Source organism: Mizuhopecten yessoensis, unplaced genomic scaffold (genome assembly GCF_002113885.1).
Source record: "Mizuhopecten yessoensis strain PY_sf001 unplaced genomic scaffold, ASM211388v2 scaffold11183, whole genome shotgun sequence".
Taxonomy (NCBI): Eukaryota; Metazoa; Mollusca; class Bivalvia; order Pectinida; family Pectinidae; genus Mizuhopecten; species Mizuhopecten yessoensis.
The window spans coordinates 747784-771977 of NW_018408921.1; the positions used below are offsets into that span (position 1 = coordinate 747784).

At 35.6% G+C, this 24194-nt stretch overlaps 1 protein-coding gene across 1 annotated transcript; it reads left to right on the plus strand.

Annotated features, from left to right (window-relative positions):
- Window positions 1–201: 201 nt before the first annotated feature.
- On the plus strand, window positions 202–24148 carry LOC110440483 (pre-mRNA 3' end processing protein WDR33-like). Its single transcript, XM_021483592.1, has 17 exons — window positions 202–350; window positions 1481–1715; window positions 2147–2215; window positions 2544–2648; window positions 3371–3466; window positions 5474–5625; window positions 8058–8155; window positions 10697–10823; window positions 12080–12234; window positions 13354–13432; window positions 14232–14342; window positions 14528–14625; window positions 15154–15243; window positions 15604–15963; window positions 16864–17061; window positions 17963–18019; window positions 18907–24148. The coding sequence occupies exons 2-17, from the start codon at window positions 1500–1502 to the stop codon at window positions 19707–19709; spliced, it is 2814 nt and encodes a 937-aa protein (XP_021339267.1). The 5' UTR covers window positions 202–350; window positions 1481–1499; the 3' UTR covers window positions 19710–24148.
- The last annotated feature ends 46 nt before the right edge of the window (window positions 24149–24194 follow it).

Sequence of the window (24194 nt, forward strand, 5' to 3'; positions counted from 1 at the left end):
TAATTTACGAAGTGATAAATTAACGGAATATATTATGAATAATTATATTTTTCCAATACACATCATTTAATCAAGTTTAAATCAAGCTATCAAAATATAACAATAGGAAGGTTTCTCCTTCAATAATTGGATAAATATAGAAAAATTGATTCGACCAATTTACGTTCGTTTCGGTTTAATACATTCCGATAGATTATTTTTGTAACAAGGAGTCCGCCATTTTTTAGTCAGCATGCGACTTGTGCTCAATTAAACTTTCGTTGTTATTAAGCTTCGTGCGAAAGATTGACACTGTTATATAATGTCATTGTCGATGACATGCAAAACCGAAACGCCTGAAAAGGGCTTTGGTAAGAAATTAATTACATCAACCCAGCTGTTTATGTGACTGAGGCCCCCTATATTTGCCAAATGGCAGATCGGCCGGGCCGACAGTAAGCCGGGCATTTCGCACACAAAAATGTGATTTAAATGTCGATGTGTTCTTAGTTGTACTCGGTATAACTATATGCATGTCATTTAGTTAATCAAATAGCGAGTCTACATTATGTTTGCTTTTAAATTATAGCATCTTATTTCGGCCATAACCTATGGGAATTTTCAAACTTCCCTTCTAGGTATGCAATTTTTCTGGAAAAAAACAGACGAAATATTTCATTAGTTTTCTCAACTGTAAGGTATTTAACCTTGTAATTCTTTACCAGAACAGAATATACGTTGAGACGATTTATCAACTTAAAATCGGGTAATAAATTTGCAGATTGTGCTGAAAAATATACTGCGGCCGCGGGGCTAACGCTTTGACCTTTCCAAAAAAATTAAATCACCAAGGTTCTCACTACAACCCTAAAACTTTCATATTTACCATTTAGTAATTAAATATTACCACTGAAAGAAGCTTTATAAGAGGTAATGTTCTAGCACCACAGACATTTTCAGCAATGGTGTGGTTAGCTAATGGAAAACTTATTTGATGAAGTGGTGAATACAAAAAGTTAAACCGCTTATGAAGCTGAATTTTCATTGGATAGATGTTCCCCTCAAATTTTTAATGTCTGTCAAAATAGTCTGCCACAACTCCATATTCAAGAATTTAAGGGGGGGGGGGATATGGACCCTGAAGAATATTTGTTATTTAAATTTTCATAATTATAAAACTTTATTGAAGGCTTATGTTTATAATACATACAACTTGGAATTAATTCTTGAAAATATGCAACTGGCCATACTTGAGATTTAAGCTTTTATATTTGTAACATTTACAATGAAGATTGTCTAAAGATATTGATCTTCATTTAATACAAATTACAAGTCATTTATCTTTTGACATGTTGAGTCCTAAAACAAAAATAAGACTATCAGTATTTTTATTTTCAACTTCATATTAAGAAAATTAACAATTGGCAATAGTTGTATAACACACCTATTTAAAAAACCAGTTTATAATCATTTGCATCTTGTTGATTTCACAATTCTTCAGATTACTGAAATATTGAAGAATGGATGGTGGAGTAGCAACAGAAGCTCCAAGGTATGGTGGACAGCGGATGGGGCGAGGGTATGGCAGGGGAGGATTCGGTCGTGGAGGAGGCCAACAGGGGGGAGACTCTGGAGGAGCTATGGGACAGGCCGTCATGTTCGACGGAAAACGCATGCGAAAGGCAGTCCATAGAAAAACGATAGATTATAACTCGGCAGTGATCAACTATCTACAGGTATGAATTTGATTTGTATCAAATACCAAGCTCTGGTTTTAGGTTATACCCTATCAGTTACATTTTTCCGTTTGGGATATTCTCATTATCTTAACAAGGGTTAAGTTAACTAGTGCACAAAGTTTTCAGAAAGGTCTCTGTCTATGGGTTTCTACTATAACACCTCCATTTTGTTGCAATACAATGATTAAATATAGTTGAACCTCGAGATATGCAGGTATGTAAAACATGAAATCTGCGCAGTTTCTGCACTTCAGATACATTTAGGGCGTTCGTCAAAGTATTAATGTTACTATTAATATCTAAACTCTAACAGAAAATTATGAAAGGACCCTACAACATTTAGGCTGTATAGAGAATCTTAAGAAGTTTAGTAATTACACATTGTATAAGGGTCAAAACTTTAACTCATTTGTGTTCAATTCTAACAGGATAGGATATGGCAGCGAGATCACCGGGATAGACGAGCCCTTCAGCCAGAGTCCTTGTATCAGATTGAGGTAATTGTGTTATATTATTGAACCATCCTGTTAGTGCTGTCACAATATATCACAAAACCAGTATATCGCAATACGCAGGCATATTCTATCCCATACAGACAAAAGCAATATAATGAGGCCTATAGCTTTTCCATATGGTGCGTTGTCTTTCCCGATCTGATTGCAGTTTAATTTACAATGACAATATCACAAATTACTGATTTATTTGAAAATCAATACAATAAGATCACCTCTAAAATATGTTGATAGAAGTTTTCTGAAGAAATAAAAATCATGAAACTAAATTATGATGTGATAATACAAACATACATGCCTTGCTCTGTTTCAGCTTACACCTCCCCTGCATATGAAGGACAACCCCATGAACTGTGTAACCACCAAATTCATCCGTACCTCCACAAATAAGTTCAGATGTCCAATCTTTTGCTTAGCGGTGAGTGTGACCGAACTACTTATCCTTTTACCACTAGGTAACTTTAGAAGACTCAACCATGCATTTGTTTAGATGAGTCCACAGCTGGTCAGTGGTGAAAGTGTTAAAAAAAAAAAAAAATCACATGTGTATAGGAAATATCAGTGTTATATAAATGAACCAAGAATATTCTGTTCTTAATGTTTTTCTGTATAAAGACATTGGCATCTAAGCACAGGTAAACCATCATTTGCAAAGAAAAAAAATAACAAGACAAAGAATTCTGTATGTGACATCCCATTAAGAAAATGCTGGGTGGGGGTGGTGTGATGTGCACATGGCACATTGATAATACCCATTATTTGTTAATTTCCCCATTTAACCCTGCTGTCTGGTTAGTTGGTTTTGTGTGAAAGTTACAAGAAGTGTGCCTGACAGAAAATAATGCCAAGCATATTTTTACAGTAAGAAATTAAATTTCACTAAAAATGTAATAAAGTGACTATCTGTTTATATACCTATGCAACAACTTTTTAACATGTTGTATATTTCAGCAAGTTGTATACATGAGGTAATCTTAATTATTTGGAGCTGGATTTCAGCACTATTTCCAGTGGGATTACGATACCTTTTCCATATTTTACAGAACAAACAAAAAAACATTCAAATTCAGAACAGACATTTTTAATCTTTTTTCCCTCACATTGTAAAAACTGACTAATGACTTATTTTATGTGCTGTAGTGGACACCAGAAGGGAGGCGTTTAGTGACCGGAGCATCTAGTGGAGAGTTCACGCTGTGGAACGGTCTGACCTTTAACTTTGAAACTATTCTGCAGGTAACAAGATTTCTGATATACTTTACTTAAATATTATTACCATGATTCCTAAAGTTATATTTACTTATTTTGTGTATATCATGCAGGAATATGTCAGTCAGATGTGAAAGTTTTGAGAAATAAATAATGCGAGATAGTCATTTTGTTCAAAACTTCAACTGAATGATATGTTCAACTACAGTATGTTCACAATTAATTTAACAACCACTTAATGAGGGTGGTATTTATTAATTGCTTTGTTACGGCAGGGTGCAGCATTACAGCCACTAAAGTAAAATGCTTGTGTTCAAGATATCTCATAAAACCCTGAAAAGTTCTACACCTGAATGAGATTTTGGTGGTCCTCAGTCAAAGTTAAAGGGTCAATGGTCATACTTGGAACACTTTAGTTTGTGTGTGTGGGGGGGTATATCTAAATGAGTTTCCACTTACCTTGTTTTTATACCCCCGAAACAAAGTGGGGGGGGGGGGGGGGTATACTGGAATCAACCTTTCTGGATGTCGTCAGCAGTAACTTGTCCGGAAAATACCTCCTTAACTAACATTGAAACTTTGCATGAATGATCGGTATCTTATGTAGTCGTGCACTGGCATTTTAATTTGGGATTTCGACCGTTTTTGGTGGAGTTATACCCCTTTGTGCAAAATACTTGTTGAAACTTCACTTGAATGATGGGCTTATTATGTAGTCGTGCACCGGCATTTTAATTTTAGATTTAAACACTTTTTAAAGAAGTTACGGTCCATTATGCAAAATAACTTGTCCGGAAACCCCAGGTCAAAGTAACTAAATGATGTATAAACTACCAGCATCTGCGGGAGTATAGTTATCCTCCAGATGACAGTTCTAGTTAATCATTACCTTCTACAGTGGAACCCACTTATTATAATATCAGTTATTATGCTATATCGGTTATTATGATATTTTCCCCATGTACCGATTTTTACCTTCTTTAACTAAGCAAAAGAATATCGTTTATTATGATATGGTCAGAGGTGGGACCCCGCTTATTATGATATGCTTTTTTCTGCCGTTAATGGATTTAATGAGGTAAAAACTCAGGTAAGTTGTCCATGTGAAACACCTGGACAATTAAACAATAGGTCCGGCTAACTGTACATAGCCCGAGGTGAACACCTGTCCACTCCAGGTAAATTTTTCACACCTTGCTTCACCCCAGTCAGCAAAAAACAGTAGATGGAGCATCACTTGCCGATTTCAATGAAAATATTACTTCGGAGGAAGTGGTGTGTTTTTATTCACTTCAGCAATAGTTTTTCTTTTGCATTTGAAGTTGATTTCCCTGGGTCTACGTTGAAAAGTGTCAAAATCGGGACATACTGCCCTGACAGCATGGTGCTGGAAATTGATCCAAAGTTAACGTTATTGTCGTAAACAACTGACGACAACTGCTTTATTTATAGTTTATGTTAAAAACAATATTTGATTATTGTTAAAAAGTGAATATTTTGTGATTGTTTCTTTGTAATTTGATTTCACCGCGCTACTTGCGAGGAATGTGATTGTCACATGATCATAGTTGACATAGCGCGGCAAACATTTTTACGTTTATTGGACAAAATGTAACGCGACTTCTCGTTGCAAAAAAGCTAGGATGTAGCATGAAGATAGTTCTTAGGAATATGCTCGAAATTATTTGAAAGTGAAAGTAGAATTTACATACTGATCATTACGACGGCGAAACGAATTCTTTCAGAATGTTTACAACATGCTGATATAAATAACAATTAACAAATTATTTCAACTGTTACTTTATCAGTTTATATTATTACTTATCAGGTTTTCACATCAATTTATGTCTGATTAATATAAGGCATCTCACATCACAACATAAAAGCAATTCTGAAAATTCAGCAGAAAATCCTGGACATTTTAAAATCTGACTACATGCAAGACTGCAGTCTGCAGTGAAGCTATGTACTTTTGATTTAGATTTTAATAATTATATTTTCAAACTTCTGTACCTAGCATCATTTTGTTTGCAGGCCCATGACACATCGGTAAGAGCGATGCAATGGAGCCACAATGACCAATGGATGGTGACGGCAGACCATTCAGGCTTCATCAAGTACTGGCAGACCAACATGAATAATGTGAAGATGTACCAGGGTCACAAGGAACCCGTGCGCGGGATAAGGTGGGATACTGTGCTGGACTGTTGTATTTACTTGTCTCTCCCATTACCTCAGGTCGCAGTCAGCAATTTGGCTACACCTTATCTGTGTGGTCATCTAAACACTTACATAGTTGCTTTTCTAATTAACCAAATTTTAATTAAACACTTTCAAAATCATTCTTCAGGTATGTTTCTTCTGTCAATTATTACAGAATATTTAATTTTATATCAAAATTTCTTATTAGATGTAAACATTTATAACCTGTTACTCCACATTTTATTGCCGCCTTTTTTCCAAAATCAATTTCTAGCAACATGCTTTCAAAACTATTTTTGTGACATTAGTGAGCTATCAATAAAAACTGAACACAAACCAAAATCTTATGCCAAATCAAAATTTGGAGTTGGACCTACAAGACCATCAAATCTAATTTTTCTGCCTCATCAATGTTGTTCACCAATTAGCTATTGGCAATCAGCTTTTAAGTTATTGTTTAACCTAGATAAAAAAAATACACCAAATTCATTTTTCAAGAGGTTTCGCATACATTGACATTAATGTCTGTATAAATTCCGTATATTTCTTGGTGTTTTGCAATTTCAAGACTAGTAGCTGTTGTACTTTTGAATCAGATTTTTTTTCTCAGGAGACATGGAATTCAAGTTAGATTTCATAAATCCCAGTGAAGATGCGTACTTAAAATAGCTACATTTTACAGTTTCTGTGATTGAGCAGGAGTTCAAAAATTTTGGTTTATAGAAGAGGACCAAATTGTGCTTGTATATTTATTTAAATATATTGCAATATTTAAGTCAGGATTTTAAAAAAGAAAACCAGTAGAATGTTTTTTTCCAAAGACTTGTTACCCCTTCTTTTAACAAGATGATCATGAGCAGTGGTATTAAATTCAGGACATTAATAAAAGTGAAGAATTTCCGATAATGGCTTCAATAAAGTTATGAGTTTAACTTCCATCGACGCTTTGGATTGTGAAGATTTTCTTTTGTTAGAATAAGTGCCAAAAAACAACAACACTTTATTTCTAAGAACTCAATAAAGGCATCTAGCCCAACATGTTTTTCAGCGTTGGACTATTCCAGATTGTCTCCAGTCATTTTCCAATATCTAGAGAAACTATTGACATTTCATTTCTTGTTTCCATTACTTGTTTGGGATTCAGCAATTTCAAATAAAGGCGCAAGCCCAAAAAGTCTGCGTCCTACATCTGAATAAAGGCTTTAGCCCCACAAGGATACTTTTAGAATTCGGAAACAGTGTGGTCATAACAACAAATTGTTATCAGATATTTTTTCAATAAAGGCACTAGCCCAAACAGTTTGCAGCTTAATTTCATCTGAATAAAGGCAACATAATACAAGTATACTTTAAGAATTCTGTAGCGGCGTTGTTCGTAACAATATTTGGAATTCTGTTGCAAAATGTTGTAGCAAACATCAAATTGCGATAAAATATTTTTCAATAAAGGCTCTAGCCCAAACAGGTTCAGCTTAATTACATCTGGATAAAGGCATCAAGCCCCACAAGGTTACTTTTAGTATTCTGCAGTAGTGTTGTTTCAAATATCAGATTGTGATTGATTTTTTGTTTTAAATAAAGGCCCTAGCCCAAACATTATGTAGCTTACTTCAGAATAAAGGCTCTATTCCAACGAATATATATATATATAGTTTTAGAATTCCGTAGAGTTGTTAAGATCAACATAATTCCCACAGTGCTGGATTGTGAATAAAGTTTTTATCAATAAAGGCATTGGCCCATTCGCTTTGCAACCAACTTTGAAGATTCACCATTAGTGGTATAGATATTTTTGGAAGAGTTTTTGAATAAAGGCACAAGCCCAATCTTCTACAATTTTGTTTTGAATAAAGGCATTAAGCCCAAAGTTTTTCTTTGAGAGTTCAATAAAGGCTTCAAGCCCAAATCAACAATTTTACAGCTTCATACTCAAGGATTTCAACACAATTCACAGATTTTTGTTAGAGATTTTTCAATAAAGGCATAAGCCCATTAGCTTGCATGTGTACATTGATATATATTATACCTTAAATCTGGCACATGGCCTGCTATTTGCTTGATATGGAGCTTTCAATATTTTAACTTTGATCTTGTTTAATACATTTTTTTTGCCTTGTGTTATTCACCAGAAGAGAGGGTTTTTTTCAATAAAGGCATCTCGCCCGTTTAGATCTTTGACTAATAAAGGCATCTCGCCCTTGCATCAAATAGGTTACAAATAAAGGCATCTCACCCTTGCATCGAATAGATTATTAATAAAGGCATCTGCCCGAATTTTGCAGTATTTATGAAGCAAGATAAGACACATAACCTCAATGTATTGTGACTGATGGATTCTATAATCTATGTTTTTTGCAATAAATATGTTTATGTCATTAATATTGCATACGTTGTTTGTTTATTTTTTTCTGCACAGTTTTTGTCCAACGGATAATAAATTTGCGACTTGCTCAGACGATGGAACAGTCCGAATATGGGATTTTATGAAATGTCATGAAGAAAAAATTTTGAGAGGTAGGTTTGTTTGAAGATAGAAAATTCGTCGAGTGACTTAAGGAGTGATAATCGGCATGGAAACAACTCGTCTAAACCCAACAATCAACGTATTTTGTTTAACCATTCCAACTGGTTTAAGGTATTTAAAACTTTATCTGCTATTTGTTTTGCACCTAAAAGGATAATTCCGTCTTTGTTTCCAAGTCGACAAAGATGGGATGTTGTTTTGCCTTACACTTTTACACCTACCGAGGATATATTCTACTTCATTTAAGTACATGTAGTTATATCAATGTAGGAATACATGGATCTCAAGAATGTGTTTCTAGTGTGAAATGTACATTTTTACACCTACTGAAGATATATGCTACTTCATTTAGTACATGTAGTTATATCAATGTAGGAATACACGGATCTCAAGAATGTGTTTCTAGTGTGAAATGTACATTGTAGGCCATTGATATCAAGATGTCCTAGAACAGCCTTGTTCAGATAACATCTGAAACTGACACAAAATTCTTACACAATAGTAAAACTGAAAACCACTTTTATTAGCAATGGTGAAGTTCAAAAGACTTACGAATTGGAAGAAATAGTTCTGACCATTTTGAGAGGCATTAATTACAAGTCTGATCATTAAATCCGTAGTATAGCTTGACTGCAATATAACTGACCTTACTGACTGATCATGGATTATTGAGGAGACATGGAAACAAAACCTGTAAAATCACATCTTATTGATTACTGCTAACTTAAAATAAAATTTATAATGTCAAAATATATTTGGTGTGGGGAAAAATTCGAGACACTACACAATGGGTGCCCCTGATGAATGGCTATAGGAATCTGTACAGGTAAAAGTAAATGCTGACAGTGGATTAAATCCGGAATCTATGACTTGAATACGCTGACCTTATATAGTTTGAACAAAAAATCTTATCACGTCTCTGGATGTTGTCAAAACTGACAAGCGAATGATACATTATGACAGCTTCATATTAACAAACACTGACCAAAACCGAACACGCGAACAGGCAGGCAAGTGCAGCACACCAGACAAAGGTATTTGATTGAGTTTCTCTCGGGGAAAGACCAGCTATTCCTATGAATCACATTAGTGATGTACATAGCATGACAACTCTTACCTTCTCCTCAAGCCTCATTCTTAGGAACGTGAACTTAAGATCTTCCGTAGGAGCGCATTGCTGAATTTTCTTAATTTAAGGTTTTTCTTTAACATTAAATGCTTACTTATGAAAACTTAGGTGAAGGAATTTCTTCGAAATTGAAATTCAAGCAAATCCATGGTTTTAAGCAACAGTTAAAATAACAAGCGATACGTAACTAGTGGTGATGAAATGCTCACGAACTCTTTTATTCAAAAAAAATCTGCAAAGTCACAATTTCCACAGGACTTGCCATCCTTTATCAGGCAATGCAAGCAATCAAATAAGCATTCAGAACTTAAAGATAAAATAATGCTGTTTAAACTGTTAATATGTAGCCATGTAAGCTATTGTTAATGATTGTATTTGCCCGATACCATCCAACTTGTATTAAAAGAGCACCCTCACGAAGTCATGAAAGTGGTCTTTATACAGATTTAGTTCACAAAGAAATCATCTTTTAATACAGGTAGTTGCTTAACCAGGTTTGACTAGTTATTAAGCTGTAATAAAAAAGTTGAACCAAAGACAAGTTATTCAAAACTTTAACCTTAACTCCTTCATCCTTGATTTGGTTGAATGAAACTTAACACAATGTTTAAAGCTAATTAACCTTAAACAAATCTAATTTCTAACCAATACTGCAACTCTGATAGCTGGCTGAGCTAGTGGTGTTAGTTGATGTTACAGTGTATATTGAATATACTGCTCCATTGCGTTTTCAGTTGCATGGAGTTAGCAAAACTATACTATTTCAAGTATAAAACAAGTTTGGTTTACAGGGTAATTGTGATCAAGTTAAAGGTCACTGTTACCATAAATAGAAAACAATTGTCATCATTCCATAATATCAAAGTGCTTGGATACATACAAATTTCATGTTCAAGGGTCTCTCTTCAATAGGTCAGCCTATTGTAAATTTAACTCATTCACCCCATATTTAAACTGGACTTGCCCAGTTGTTGATTTGGTAAGGTTCAAATGTGACTTGGGGGTGATGCCTGGAAAAAGGAAACATGACATGCATTCACATAGAGAGAATTATGTTGGTATTATCGATGGTATTTAAACAAAAAAATAGAATGCCTTCATCATGTTAGGCATAACAGGAAATATTAACTTAATACCTTCATAATACACTGTAAAATGCTCAATGTGTCGGTCAAAGGTCAAGGTCAAAGGGTCATGAAAATATACACCGGTAATAACAATGAAAGATGATAATAAAATCATGACCCTGCATGTTGACCTGAAAAGAAAAGAGAAAGCTTCAGTTATAAGGACATCACCCGACATGTCCAAAAAGCAAAATCAATCGATACAGCAACACAGTACTAATTATGTGAAGCATGCTCCAGTGTAAGGCCACCTGAACATGTATTGCTGTCCCTAGGTCACGGAGCAGATGTCAAGTGTGTGGACTGGCACCCCCAGAAGTGCCTTATTGCCTCGGGCAGCAAGGACAACCAGCAGCCACTCAAACTATGGGACCCCAAGTCTGGCACCAGCCTGGCCACAATGTACGTACACAACTTTGCAGCAAGTATAGTTAATCCTGTCTAACAACTGCTTTTAACGTTTCCATTTAAGATGGACTGATTCTCATTTCACACAGGTTCAATTACTGTACTAATTAGCGTCCCTTCCCCGTCTCAGCAGGAATATCCTAATAAGCTCTCCCCTTTGAATTGATTTATGCAATAGCCACTACTGACAATGCCAGTCAGGAACTACTAACAATCTACCAGAGATAATTTCAGTATCAAGACACTACTTGTTAACACGAAATTGACTTTCCCCCGCATATTTTCCATTTACTAGAGTGGTTTACCTTCTGTAAGTTTGGGGGAGGTATTAAAACAAAATTTACTTAATTTACTTTTAGTTATCCATTCATGATTCATGATTTTGACAAAAATTGACCATCAATCTTAGTAGCATGCATTTAGTCTCCGAGCTAAACACACTAATAACCACTCTTAGGCTGAAAATACATCTTTTACATCATTTTACAGTGCTAAAGACTGCTACAAGGCTTACTTTTGCTAAATATGCAGCTTTAGTGTCTTGCTATTTGCTAAGGACTACAAAGTTCCCTATACACATCAAGAAGTGTAATTTACTTGTAAAGTGGTAAGAGCAACAGGCTCCTTGGGCTCAATACACAGCTAAAGTGTCTTGTTACTTAAACATATCTAAGAATTACTAGGTTAAATGCTTATCAAAAAGTGTCTTTTACCGTGCTAAGGACTAGACGGCTCCCTGAGATAAATACACGGCTAAAGTATACTGTTGTAACTTGGCTAAAGACTACTGGGCTAAATGCCCATCAAAAAGTGTCCTGTACAGTTCTTAAGACTAGAAGGCTCCCTGAGCTAAATGCACAGCTCAAATGTCTTATTTTAGCTTTATATAGTATACCGATACTAGAGAGCTGAGGACTACTGGCTGAGACTAAATGCCTTTCATAAAGTGTTTTGTTGTACTGTGCTGACGATTGCAATGCTCTTCAAGCTGAGTGGTTTATTGTAGCGTACACATATAGCTGAGGACGTCAAATCTCCCTAGGCTAAAGATTTGTTATTATATATATGGCTAAGGACTGCTAGATTTCCTGGGTAAAATACAAGCAAAAGTTCACATTATGCTGTGTTTTAAACTGAAGAGGCCTGTTATATCCCGTCAGTATCACAGACTAGAACACTCACTGGGTTAACAATAATAAGTGAAACAGTAATTTTGTGTCAATTTTGGATAAAGAAAGTTTCCGTTACAGTCATGCCCATAAAGGCACCGTGATGAACCTGAAGTGGAACCAGAACGGTAACTGGCTGTTGACAGCCTCCAGAGACCACCTCATGAAACTATTTGACATTCGGAACATGAAAGAGGAGTTTCAGACCTTTAAAGGACACAAAAAGGAGGCTACAGGTACAAGGCCATGCTTAAAATATTGTTTTTCTTGATTATTTCTGTATAAGATATTATATGTATGGAGGTAGGTTGACAATATATTTTTTCTTATTTCCTGGAGTCTATATTTATTGTCCCCTTGCAAGAGGTTGTAGCGGGTATATAACATTCTGTTTGTGCATTCATACTACATATGTCACATTACTGACAGAATCTTCATCAAACTTTAAATTTTAGACAAGTAGGTTACTGTAACACCTCTGGAGAGTTCAAACTCAAAATGTCCAGGTCAAGCTCACAATTACTATTTATAGAAAATCTTTCTTCATTGCTCTAGCAACTTTGTATATGAAAGATTTTTGATCAAACTTCCTGTTTTAATCAAGTATGATAACACCTCAAGCAAATTCATATCTCAGAATTAATATTTATAGAGTCTTTTGTCATTGCTTTAGTGACTTTATTTCTGAAAGAATCTTCTTCAAACTAGATATTTTAGTAAAGTATGATAACACCTAAAGCAAATTCAGATCTCAGAATGTCAAGGTCAAGGTCACACTTACTATTTATAGGAAATCTTTTGTCAATGTTCTAGGAACTTGATTTCTGAAATGATTTCACAGTTTTTCTTTTTTTATTAAATATGAGAATATCTTGAACAAGTTCATGTTTTGAAGTTGCGAATTTCAAGTTCATGGTTACTCTTCTTAAAAGGTGGTGTCTTTTAAGGAACCCATCTTTAAATAACCTTAGCTGTTCCAGGGAATAAATAAAACCAAACAAATCCAAAATTATATCAGATGTTAAAAAGATTGACCGGGAACTGAGAATACTCTGTTGATAATTGTGGAGCATCCATCAAGAGTCGAGAAAGTCTGGAATTTCCAGCTAGTTAAATTTTTGTAAAATGGTATATAATTACTATAAACCGGGAAATGTTCGCCCAGTCAAATCTTCACCATTCAACGGTAATTTCCATTTTTGCCCAGTATGAAATTCCCCCTTCACATTCGTATGTATATTATGTTGTTGTCAAACATTTACTGTACTGATGAATTTGCAAATTAGGCGAACATCAAGCTGCAGTAAAATAAAATCCAGGGATACAGTATATGCATGTGACTTTTACCTCCACAGCGGTAGCCTGGCACCCGGTTCACGAAGGGCTGTTTGTGAGCGGGGGATCTGACGGGGCTGTCATGTTCTGGATGGTCGGGTACGTTCTTTTGTTACATATTTGCCATGGTGTTTTGGATTCTATCTGCTTCATGAAACTGATATCTTTCACACTGTAATGGATATCAAAAATAGCATGCAGCCTTGTTGTCAAGCGTGACGTCATTAGAATGCGGCACAAAATATAATGCTATTAAAACCCGTACATTTTGACACGGGAATATTTTCCACAGTGTAAGTACTTTCAAATTAATTGATAGAAAATAAGCTGGTTTTTCTGTTGAATACCAGATATATTTCATTTGTATGGCATTTTTATGCAGTAATATTTTCCTCTGTGTAAGTACTTTCAAATTAATTAATAGAAAATATGCTGTTTTTTCCGTTGAATACCAGATATATTTCATTTGTATGGCATTTTGATGCAGTAATATTTTCCTCTGTGTAAGTACTTTCAATTTAATTAATAGAAAATTGGCCAGTTTTTCTGTTGAATACCAGATATATTTCATTTGTATGGCATTTTGATGCAGTAATTTTTTCCTCAGTTGTTTGTACTTTCAAATTAATTAATAGAAAATTGACTGGTTTTCTTGTTGAATATTGTATATATTTCACTTGTATTGCAGAATATACTAATTCTTTCAATTGGAACTTGCAGTCATGAATGGCATAAGTATTCTACCATGCTGTAGAAATAAATACGCTATTTAAAGGGAAACAATCAAATATCCCTTTACATATACATGTATTAGGAATATAATTTTTATACTCAAAACAGTTTGGGTTCTTTGAATCGAGTACTGGCTTCTTGATAACTTAATGGGTTTTTTCTTCAGGACTGACAGAGAGGTCGGAGGGATGGAGGAAGCCCATGAGGGCATGGTGTGGAGTCTGGCCTGGCATCCTCTGGGCCACATCCTTGTGTCCGGCTCCAACGATCACACTACGTAAGTCTTTCTAAACTAAGGCTGACATGGGGGTCAACAAATCACATTTTGAAATTCAAAATTGTATTGCTATGCATTGTAATTATTTGGGAGCCCAGCAAGCTTTGTAACCATTTGCCTCTTATTATTCCATTACTTAGTAAATTGTAGATAAAAGTTTGATTCATTTTTGTTTTGAAAAACAGGAAGTTTTGGACGCGAAATCGGCCTGGTGACCGAATGAGAGATAAATACAACCTGAATACTTTACCAGGAGGATCTGAACACGAGATGCCTGAATTCGGTAAAAAAATTTATAAAAAATGATAACCTTAAAATTTATTTGTATTACTGTATAAATATATATGTTGTTAAATTCACAGTCATACTAAAACTTCATGATTACCTAAGACAGGTTCAAAGTTGTATCATTATGTATTACAGGAGATTTTGCTTAATATCATATTTGTCAAAGGAAAACAGGATATTAATTGCAACGTGATTTTAAGAGGAAACATGTTTTTCTGACCTTTTCAGTTGTCAAAAGCAGGAAGTGACCATATTTTAATGTCCATGTAATATGGTTTTACAAAGAAGATTATCTTGTTCAGTAAAAATATTTGTAACCGACACAGCTTTTTCTTAATTAACGGTGAAATAATCGTCTTTTATTGGTTTATTTCATTGAAGTATGCAGCTAAAACACTGTACTACCGTAATGATTTTACCCTTATTTATATGGAAAAGGGTGAAAATTTAAATACAGTTAATAATTTTCCAGTGTGGATTATATTTTTATTGAATAAATTTTGATGTGTTAATCTTGATACAGAGCTGGACAATTCAGGGATGAGCAACATTCCAGGGATGGGGATAACTCCGGCTGAAAAACTGATGAACGATCAGATAAGAAACAATCAAGGTAGATTATTCAGGTTTATGTCATCTGTCATATCTCTCACTTAAACTCTGAGAGTCCATTTAATGTGTCCTTCTGGGATAAATAAATAGGAGAAAATTCATGCTAGGCAGAAGGTGTGCATAGTATTTAAGCTTGTTACTATAAAAATTGTTTACTCTCCACATTAACATGAAGACTTAAGTTATCCCAACTTTGACAAAAAATTGCTTTGTTGTAATTTTCAATTTGCAAAAAAATTGCTGTGATCCTTTCTGTACATGCTTTGTTTAATTTACGTATGCATTTTATCAAAATCTAAGATTGACAAATTAAAATTGTGTTTAAATGTTATTATGAATGTAAACGTACCGTTTATTACAGACAATGAAGTTGGTGCGGATGAACTGCCTACCATTCCTGGCCTCGACTGGTCAGCAGACGAACAGTTCTTCAGGGAACAGCAGCTTCTTAAAGAGATACCCAAGAAAAAAATTCCTTATGCTCGCCCCATTCCCTGGGAATTCGAGCAGGCGTGGATGGTGAAGCACACAGGCCTCCTCGTGCCTGACGGAGAGGGAGAGGAAATGACAGGTGGTGGAGGAAGTGGAGGGTCAGGAAGTAGGGAAAAACGCAGGGAAAGACGCAGGATGAAACAGGCCAATGAAAGAGCAAATGAGAACCAACAGGGGCCGGATGAAGGCCCACCAAACAACAGTAATCCTCAGTCACTCATGCAGCAAGGTGAGTCTGAACTTTGAAAGATAGAACAATTTAGATATATGTCAGAATTTGAATTTCACCTGATAATTCTGTCAAATTGATAAACTGTTTACTGGCATGTTGCCGTTGTTATGAGTAGAGAGTATTTTTTATATTTAAGTTACTATAGATTATATAGGACTTTTAATTTGTAGTCTGTGATGTGACTTCAAGTTGAAATACTTCCTAACCTGACTTAAATTACGTTTCAATGTCAAATCAAACTATGATTTTATGTATAATATTGTATTATGGCCATTCATTCTCCAAATCTGTTGCTCTATAGTGTTATCTGGGGGAGGAGAAGTGCTGTAGTCGTCATGATATATTTAGTATATTTCATATCATGAGGAAATGAAAAAGTTAAAAGGAGATAACGCTAAACCAAAATCACAATTACATGTTGTGTAAGGTAGCATTAACCTTAACTCTAAATACATTTACATGTGTACTACTGTATACTGGTAAATGTTCGAGCAGTCAAATATTTGCCCTTTACCGGTAAAATTGAAATATTTGCCCTTCGTGTGTTGTTGCATATATGGTATGCTGTGTCCTTACATTTGTGGTCATGATAAATTCACCCTTATTGCCAAGGGCAAAAAAGGCGAAAGTTAAAAATGAGGCGAAAGTTTCCAGGTGTAGACTGTTTGTGAGGTAGCATAGCATATGATATTAATTCAACTCTTGATACGTATCACATGCATAATATGAAATGTAGCCTATAAGGTTTAAAGTCTTATAGACAGGTGTAATGTTGAAAGGGCCATAACTCACAAATCAAAGGTATGATATTGAGAAGGGCGGTAACTCTGACACAAATTAGAAGTATAATGTGAAGTAGCATATGGCTTTTAGTCTTAGCTATTGCTATGCTTTTAGGTCCGATGGGTCAGCCAAACCAGATGATGGGTCCAGGGAACCAGAACAATGCTCCAAACATGATGGGTCCTGGACAGGGCAATATGCAGGGTAGAGGGCTACTGGGCAACCAGCCAGCAGGATGGGGTCAACAGGGCCCTGGAGGTCAAGGCATGAGGCAGCAGGGACCAGGACAACAGAATCAGAACATGCCACAGGGTTAGTACAGTGAATTGTGTTCTTGCATTTCAGCAGGAATTTTGATGAACAAATTTAAATCTTGAAAGAAAACATTGCTCACTTATGGGCAGAAAACATACCAGTATTGCTTTTATACTGCTAAGGAAGTCACTATGTCCATTCATCAGGAGTGTTTGGTCCCTCATGTGCTGGTAAGGGCAGGTTTGACCCCCGAATGCCGAAGGCAGTTTCAGACTTGAAAGCAGAGGCATTTTAATAACTTTATTGTGTAGTGGAACTGGACTGGGTCAATAGTCGGCGACTAGGTAGCTAAATTGGTAGAGCATCCGTCTGTAGATTGGAAAGTCACAGGTTTGATCCAAGAATTTTTTCGTTCCTGTTACGTTTTGATGCCTATGACCAACAACCCTTGTTTCAAGTATTGGGTGAATTGCTCGACAAGGGGATACCTGAACCTGGGTAGTAAATAATGATGTCGTCAGGTGCAAAAACTAAGAAAAAGGAGGGAGGAATGTAGTATATGGACTGTGTCAATCATCGGCGACCAGCTGGTAGATCAATTGGTAGAGTGTCCATCTAGAGTTCGGAGGGTCCAGGGTTCGAACCCCGGTCTAGCTGAACATTTTTCCGATTCTACTGCAGTTGTATAGATGTTGCTTATTTGTGAGCAGCTTGATGGAACATCTAAATATTACGTTTGTGCATTATGACAAGCTGGTGTGCCATACCTAACTCACCAGCCAATACCCTTTATTTCAACATCAAAGATCTAATGTCAAATAACAACAACGCTTGTCCAAACTTCGACCACAATACCAGTAATTGGGACTGTAATCCACTTACCATCAGTTGATTAGTTATTATTGATGTGTTTGCTAAGATGGACAAGGAATATTTCAATTTGTGTTGACTGTTTCAGGAGGTGGACGATCTCAGGGTTTGATGGGACCCCCCAGGATGCAAGGTCAAAATCAAGGTCAGTAGTCGTTCAACCTTATGTCATTGTACTGTGAACTTGAAAGAAAAATCAGTCTCATTATCATGCATGTAATCATCCTTTGCAATGCAATATTTAATGTTTAAATGTACATATTTTAAACCAATGATGTAACAACTATGAAATATTTGTTTGATATTGTTTCTATATTATTACATGTACATGTAATCAATTGCTCTTTAAGGGAAGACATGATACAACCAAATCATTTGTTATTAAAAATGTCCTATGTGATCATAAATTCCACTATCAAAGAGGACATTTTTTTAACAAATTGAGAATAAATCGGGATAAATTTAGGAAAATTGGACCTAAATTCAATTTGAAAGGTGTTTTTTATGGACCTAAAAAAGGGTAAATAAAACATTTTTCTCATTTCCTTTGGAAAATTGTACCAGTGTGGCATCCACAAAACCAGCTCTTTGCTTCAATAAAACTGTTTTAATTATTCTTGTGTGGTCCACACTAAAAACACGAAAACATAAAGAAGGAGTAAACAGAACCAATCATCGGTATCATACCAAGGTACTGTATACCGGGACATTTTTTGCCCTGTCGACTTTTTGCCCTTCTCCAGTAAAATCCATATTCGCCCAGATTAAATTTCGCCCTCACATTTAATTGCTATGTATATTATGTTGTTAACTAATGTTCACTGTTATGATTATTTTGCCCAGAAAATTAAACAGCAATGAAAATTTCCTGGTATCCAGTATTTGTTTACGATCAGTAACAAAGCAAACAATATAGTACCAGCAACAGCAATTGTCCCTTCAGCTGATGCATCAGAAAAGCATAATTTTTACACTTGAAATATATTTTATTTCTAGTAAAAAACGTACATTGAATATTTTAACTCATTTTAGGTGGTCAAGGATTCCAGCAAAAGGATCAGGATTTACGAGGAGGACAGTGGAATCAAGGTCAAAGTGGAAACCAGGGTAACTTTGGTAACAAAGACATGGGTAATAACAACCAGTTTCAAGGTGACCAAGATTTCCGCAGTGATCAGGACTTCAGGGGAGATCAGGATTTCCGCCAACAGCAACAGCGGAATGATAATAACAACCAAAACTTTAATGATGGCCAGGCATTTAACCGCAGAGGAAGTGGTATTCAGCGGGGTGGTGGTAAACAACGAGGTTCCTCTGGTAACCAGTGGGAAAACCAGAGAGGTGGTAATGACCGGAACACTAATTTTGGTGGTGATCATGGTAACTTCAGTAACCATGGTAATGACAATTTCATGGACCAAGATGATAGATTTGAGGGTCAAGGCGGAGGTGGTGCTAATCAGAACCGTGGTAGGGGAAGGGGGCAAGATGACCGGCGACATGGTCGTAGAAGTGAAGGGGGGCACAACTTTGGGGGTTCGCAGGAGAACTTTGGTAACAAGAGACAATGGGAGGAGGGACCGGGTGATTTTCGACAGGGAAACCAGGTTCCTTCTGACATGGATGGTGACCAGTCAGGAGGATGGGGTCAAAGAGGACGTAATTTCTCAAGTCCAGGTCGGGGAGGTAACCGAGGTCGGGGAGGGAGAGGAGGTGACAGAGGTAGGGGTGGTGACAGAGGGAGGGGTGGTGACAGAGGAGGAAATAGGGGAGGTAATAGGGGTGGAGACTGGAGTGGGGGGCGGGGGTTTGGAGGAGGTGGAGGGGGCAGGTAACCACAGATGTCTTTTTTGTGTTCATTTGTCAAATCATCAGTATTTTGGAAATCATTTTCAATTTAAAGAAAAAATGTCCCTTAGTGTATAACTCATAGATAAAGCAGCAGAATTTCATTGTTTTATTTTTTAAATTTCATTCAATATATATGTATTTGTAAATACAATTGATTTGAAATACTTAAGTTGGTAAGATTTGATACTGGTATATATTTCCTGCGTGCTTTAAAACATGACAATACAATTATTGTCTGGTATCTTGATTCTTCTTGCAGACTTAAAATATACATGTAGATTGTGAGGTATATATTGTATCACAGGATTCATCTTAGAATTTTATTTCTGGCGTAAAATTATCTGTCTGTACAAAATATATTTGATAAGGTTGATTTATTCACCAATGATTTTCCACAACACCTAGTTTTATGGTAGAGTCAGAATTTCTTCATAGTTTGTAGAGCTTCTATCGTCTACATGAAACTATTGGGTAACCTTAGAATTTACTTTTCGCTGTAGCTTAACTTGGTTATTCTGGAAAATTCAGAGAACAATATTTCCGCAGATGTGACATTAGTCAGGCACCTACTCACTGTGACCCCTGACCTTACCTTGCCCTTGACCTTTCCCTTCTGTTACCAATGATCTTTACCTGTTGTACTTACTGACCTTTACTTGAGAGAACCTCTGCCAATAACTATACACAGACTTCACAATAATTGTGAATGTAGGATACTTCATATTTTTATTTTTTTAATGAATGCTTCAAATTAATTATGCTTCATATCATTTTGATAATTCATAGACAGATTTGGTTGTTCAAGTTTTCTGTCCTTCATACCTGATAGCTACCAATCATTTGTAGTCCTGCCGTCCATTTCTTATAATTATCAGTCACCATAGATACTGCTTTGGCGACTGAGTGGCAAAATTACTTTTAGTTTTAGTGGTTTATGGGTTAATATGAAAAAAAAACAATCATTGTCATTGGTTTCATATCCCCCCCCCCCTGCAATTCCCAATATAGGCATCATCAGAAGAACAGAAGAATTGTATTCAAAAGGCTATGAACTTCTGCCTAGCATGATACATGTACTAGACTGTTGTAAGGGGTATTTCAAATTTTGCAAATATGAGGGAAAACTTAAGATCGCTATCTTATAATATGTAGTAAGATAATGTACATAGCAAACATCATTGTTTTTGCAATTCTTGCATTGCATTCATACCATCATGAACACTGAAAAATGCAATTTAACACTATTATCAGTATTCTACTATTTGGGAATGATTGAACCTAATTAATTTCTGTATCCTCAACCATGTCAGGTTGGATAGAGGGAAAGCCAAGTCAGTGGTATGTTGATGAACCAGACACCACTGTAGCTGTGGGAACTGAAGCTTATTATCTGATCAATTTATTATTTTGACATTTAATGGCATCAGCCAAAAAACTCATTCACCCCAGAAGACACATTTGAACCTTACCAAATCAAAGCCTGGGCAAGTTCAGTTTAGAGGTATCCAGCCTATCATAAACTTTTAATTCAGCAACCTGGAATGAGGTCTTTAATTTCCACTTACCGTGGTATCTACCACATATATGTGTTAGTATTACACGTTCACTCACTTACATGTATATTTCAAGCATGTTTGTTTGTGCGACTTTCTTGTTCTACGAACAGCTATGGTCATTTAAAGTGGTACTAGGTTTTGTTGGTGGAGTACCCAGAGAAAAAACATGCCCTGTGGCTAGTACCTGGCGACTGCAGTGGTGGAGGGCAGGGCTAGTGATCGTAATCAGTCAGGCACCGTAAACAAATTGACAACTACGGCCCCTTTCAGAACAGCTACTGTGACTTCGATTCATCGAGATACTCTGTCATGTTCAATTTATTAATCAAAGTGACAAAGACTATTCTACATTTAATTTTGAAGGAGCACACCCATGCTGCAGTACAGATCTAATATTACATTTACATAAAACGATTTGTTATATGTCATAATATGTGGTGAAACATCAAAGATAAAGAGTTCTATTTAACGACTTAATCCCTAGTCAATGAATCACAAGTTTGTAATAGGCTGGATCAAATATACAGAGTATAAATCAAAGAGACCTAAAATGCCTGCTGTTACAACTGGGAAACAATGTATATTTTACAAAAATATTTACTCAAAAAACAAACATGGGCATTGAATAGAGCTTTGTTGTAGTCAGTATGTCATTAGACTAGTGTAATGGAAGGAAAAAGGAATTACAATGGAATAACAAAAACGTTGTATTCTTTTTTATTATTTACAATATTTCATCTGAAAGTTGGAATTCATATCGTAAAGGTAGATCAATCCTTAATGTTATTTTCGTTATGGGTGTGTTGTTATTTATTTCAAGACTTTAAGGTTGCATCTGATTTTTTTCATTCATTCATTTTTTAAACATTTAACATTTTTTTTCAAAGATGTGATTAAATGTAGGCAGTGAAAGAGATTTTCTGAAAAACAGCCAAGTTATCCCCCATTGCAGCAATACAGGAAAAAAGCGTTATCCCTGTTGCTGCCTACCCCAGTGATCTTGTTTTCTTTCAGTACACTATATCTAACAATCATTCTGTATATTAAGTTGTAAGGCTTAAAGTAAATAAAGAATTTTAACTTGTATATAATTGGATATTGGTTGTCCTGAACTTAAAAGGTACCAAGGGGCCTGTTCGTTTATGTGGAACAACTGGTTTGTCTGTTTTTAAATGTAACATTTTTGGCTATAAATCCTGGCGGACATGCAAACGTTCATGCAGGCCTTGTAAGGCTTTGTCAAGACTGGCCCGAAAGCAGCATCAGATTACTAGGTCCGACCTTATTTCATAGACGAACAACTCAATAAATTAAAGCTGTCAGGAATTTTGTTTATTTTTTCTGCAGTCATTTTCTGTCCCACTCTCAGGTGAACATTGTTGTACCTTAATAACAAAGATCAATGAGAGTGATTTTAATTTACCTGGTAGATTAACTGATATCTAGTCGTCTTGCAAACATTTCACACTATTTTCATCATCATGTCGACTTTTTCAGTTTTTTCATGCCTCATGTATTTGCCATTATTACTAACATGATTTCATTGTACAGAATATAATGCAATATTCATTTTTGTATGATAAGAGATTGTATAGATATTTTTTTGTTGTATAATATAAGCATTGCATCATCAGTGCTAAGACCTATCCAAGGTATTTCCTTGTGAATATCTCATTTTTATAACAAAAATATTTTCACTAGGATTAAATTTGTCCTAGTTTCAATGGCTCTGTAAATGGATTTTAAAATTAAACATTTGTAAAAATAATATACAATGTACATACGTACATGTAAGTGTAAAGTTATGGTGTGTGAAAGTGACTGTCCTTTGTCAGGTGATCTGTCATCTGATGGGGATTTATTTGGAATGTCTGGTTTGTTTATTTAACTCATTCACCCATGAAGACACATTTGAACTCTTCCAATGCAGAGGTTGGAATAGTTCATTATGAAAGTTCAGGGGTGAATGAGTTCCTATAATTGTAACATTTTCAGGGATACCACTTAATAGACCTGTAAATGTTAATGCATGCCGTAAATTATTGTGTTAAAAATCTTTGTCAAGGCATACCAGAAAACAACATCAGACTGCTAGGTATGTCTCATTATTGATCAATGAAGAAGTCAGACAGAACTGGTATATCCTTTTGTAATGGATAAAGAAAGCAAGCCTGGCCTTAAGATCATGAAAGTCTTGGAATAATGTACATATTTGATTTGTCAATATTACATCAAGTAAAATCCAACATGATATTGTTCACTATAAAAGGAAACATTATTTTAAGTCAAAATTCTTTCATGATCTTTGGAAGTAAGTTGGTCTGGGACAAACTTGTTTCTTACCATGTATCAAGTGTACTGTTATTGTAAATATCACCTGTGGCAGCATTGTGCTGTTGCTCCATGTGTATGACCTAATATTTTGTCATGTATGCATAAGAAAATGATTTTGTTAAAATATGTTTGTCATGTATGTATTTCAATTAAAACTCTGCAGTAAATATGGCAAAGACTTTGCATCAAATTGCTCATCTGGAGGAGAAGGAGGAGGAAGGGATAGATGGACCAGGATTAATAGAATCTTCCCCTACCATGAGGGTGTGACAGAGAAATCTATTACCCCAGGGATGATATTCTTGATGTCTTACCAGAGGCTTTGACGAGGGTAGGACATTCAATAGTATCATCCTAAGGGTTGGAGATTTCTCTGTCACACCCTCAAGGTAGGAGATGATTGTTTTTCTACCATCCTGTTATAATCACAAATCCGTCGACAAGCGTTGATTGCATGAAATATAAGCGTTGATTGCATGTTTTTAGCTCACCTGCCCGAAGGGCAAGTGAGCTTATGTTATGGTGTGGCGTCCGTCCGTCCGGCGTCCGTCCGGCTTCAATATTTTAAACAACTTCTTT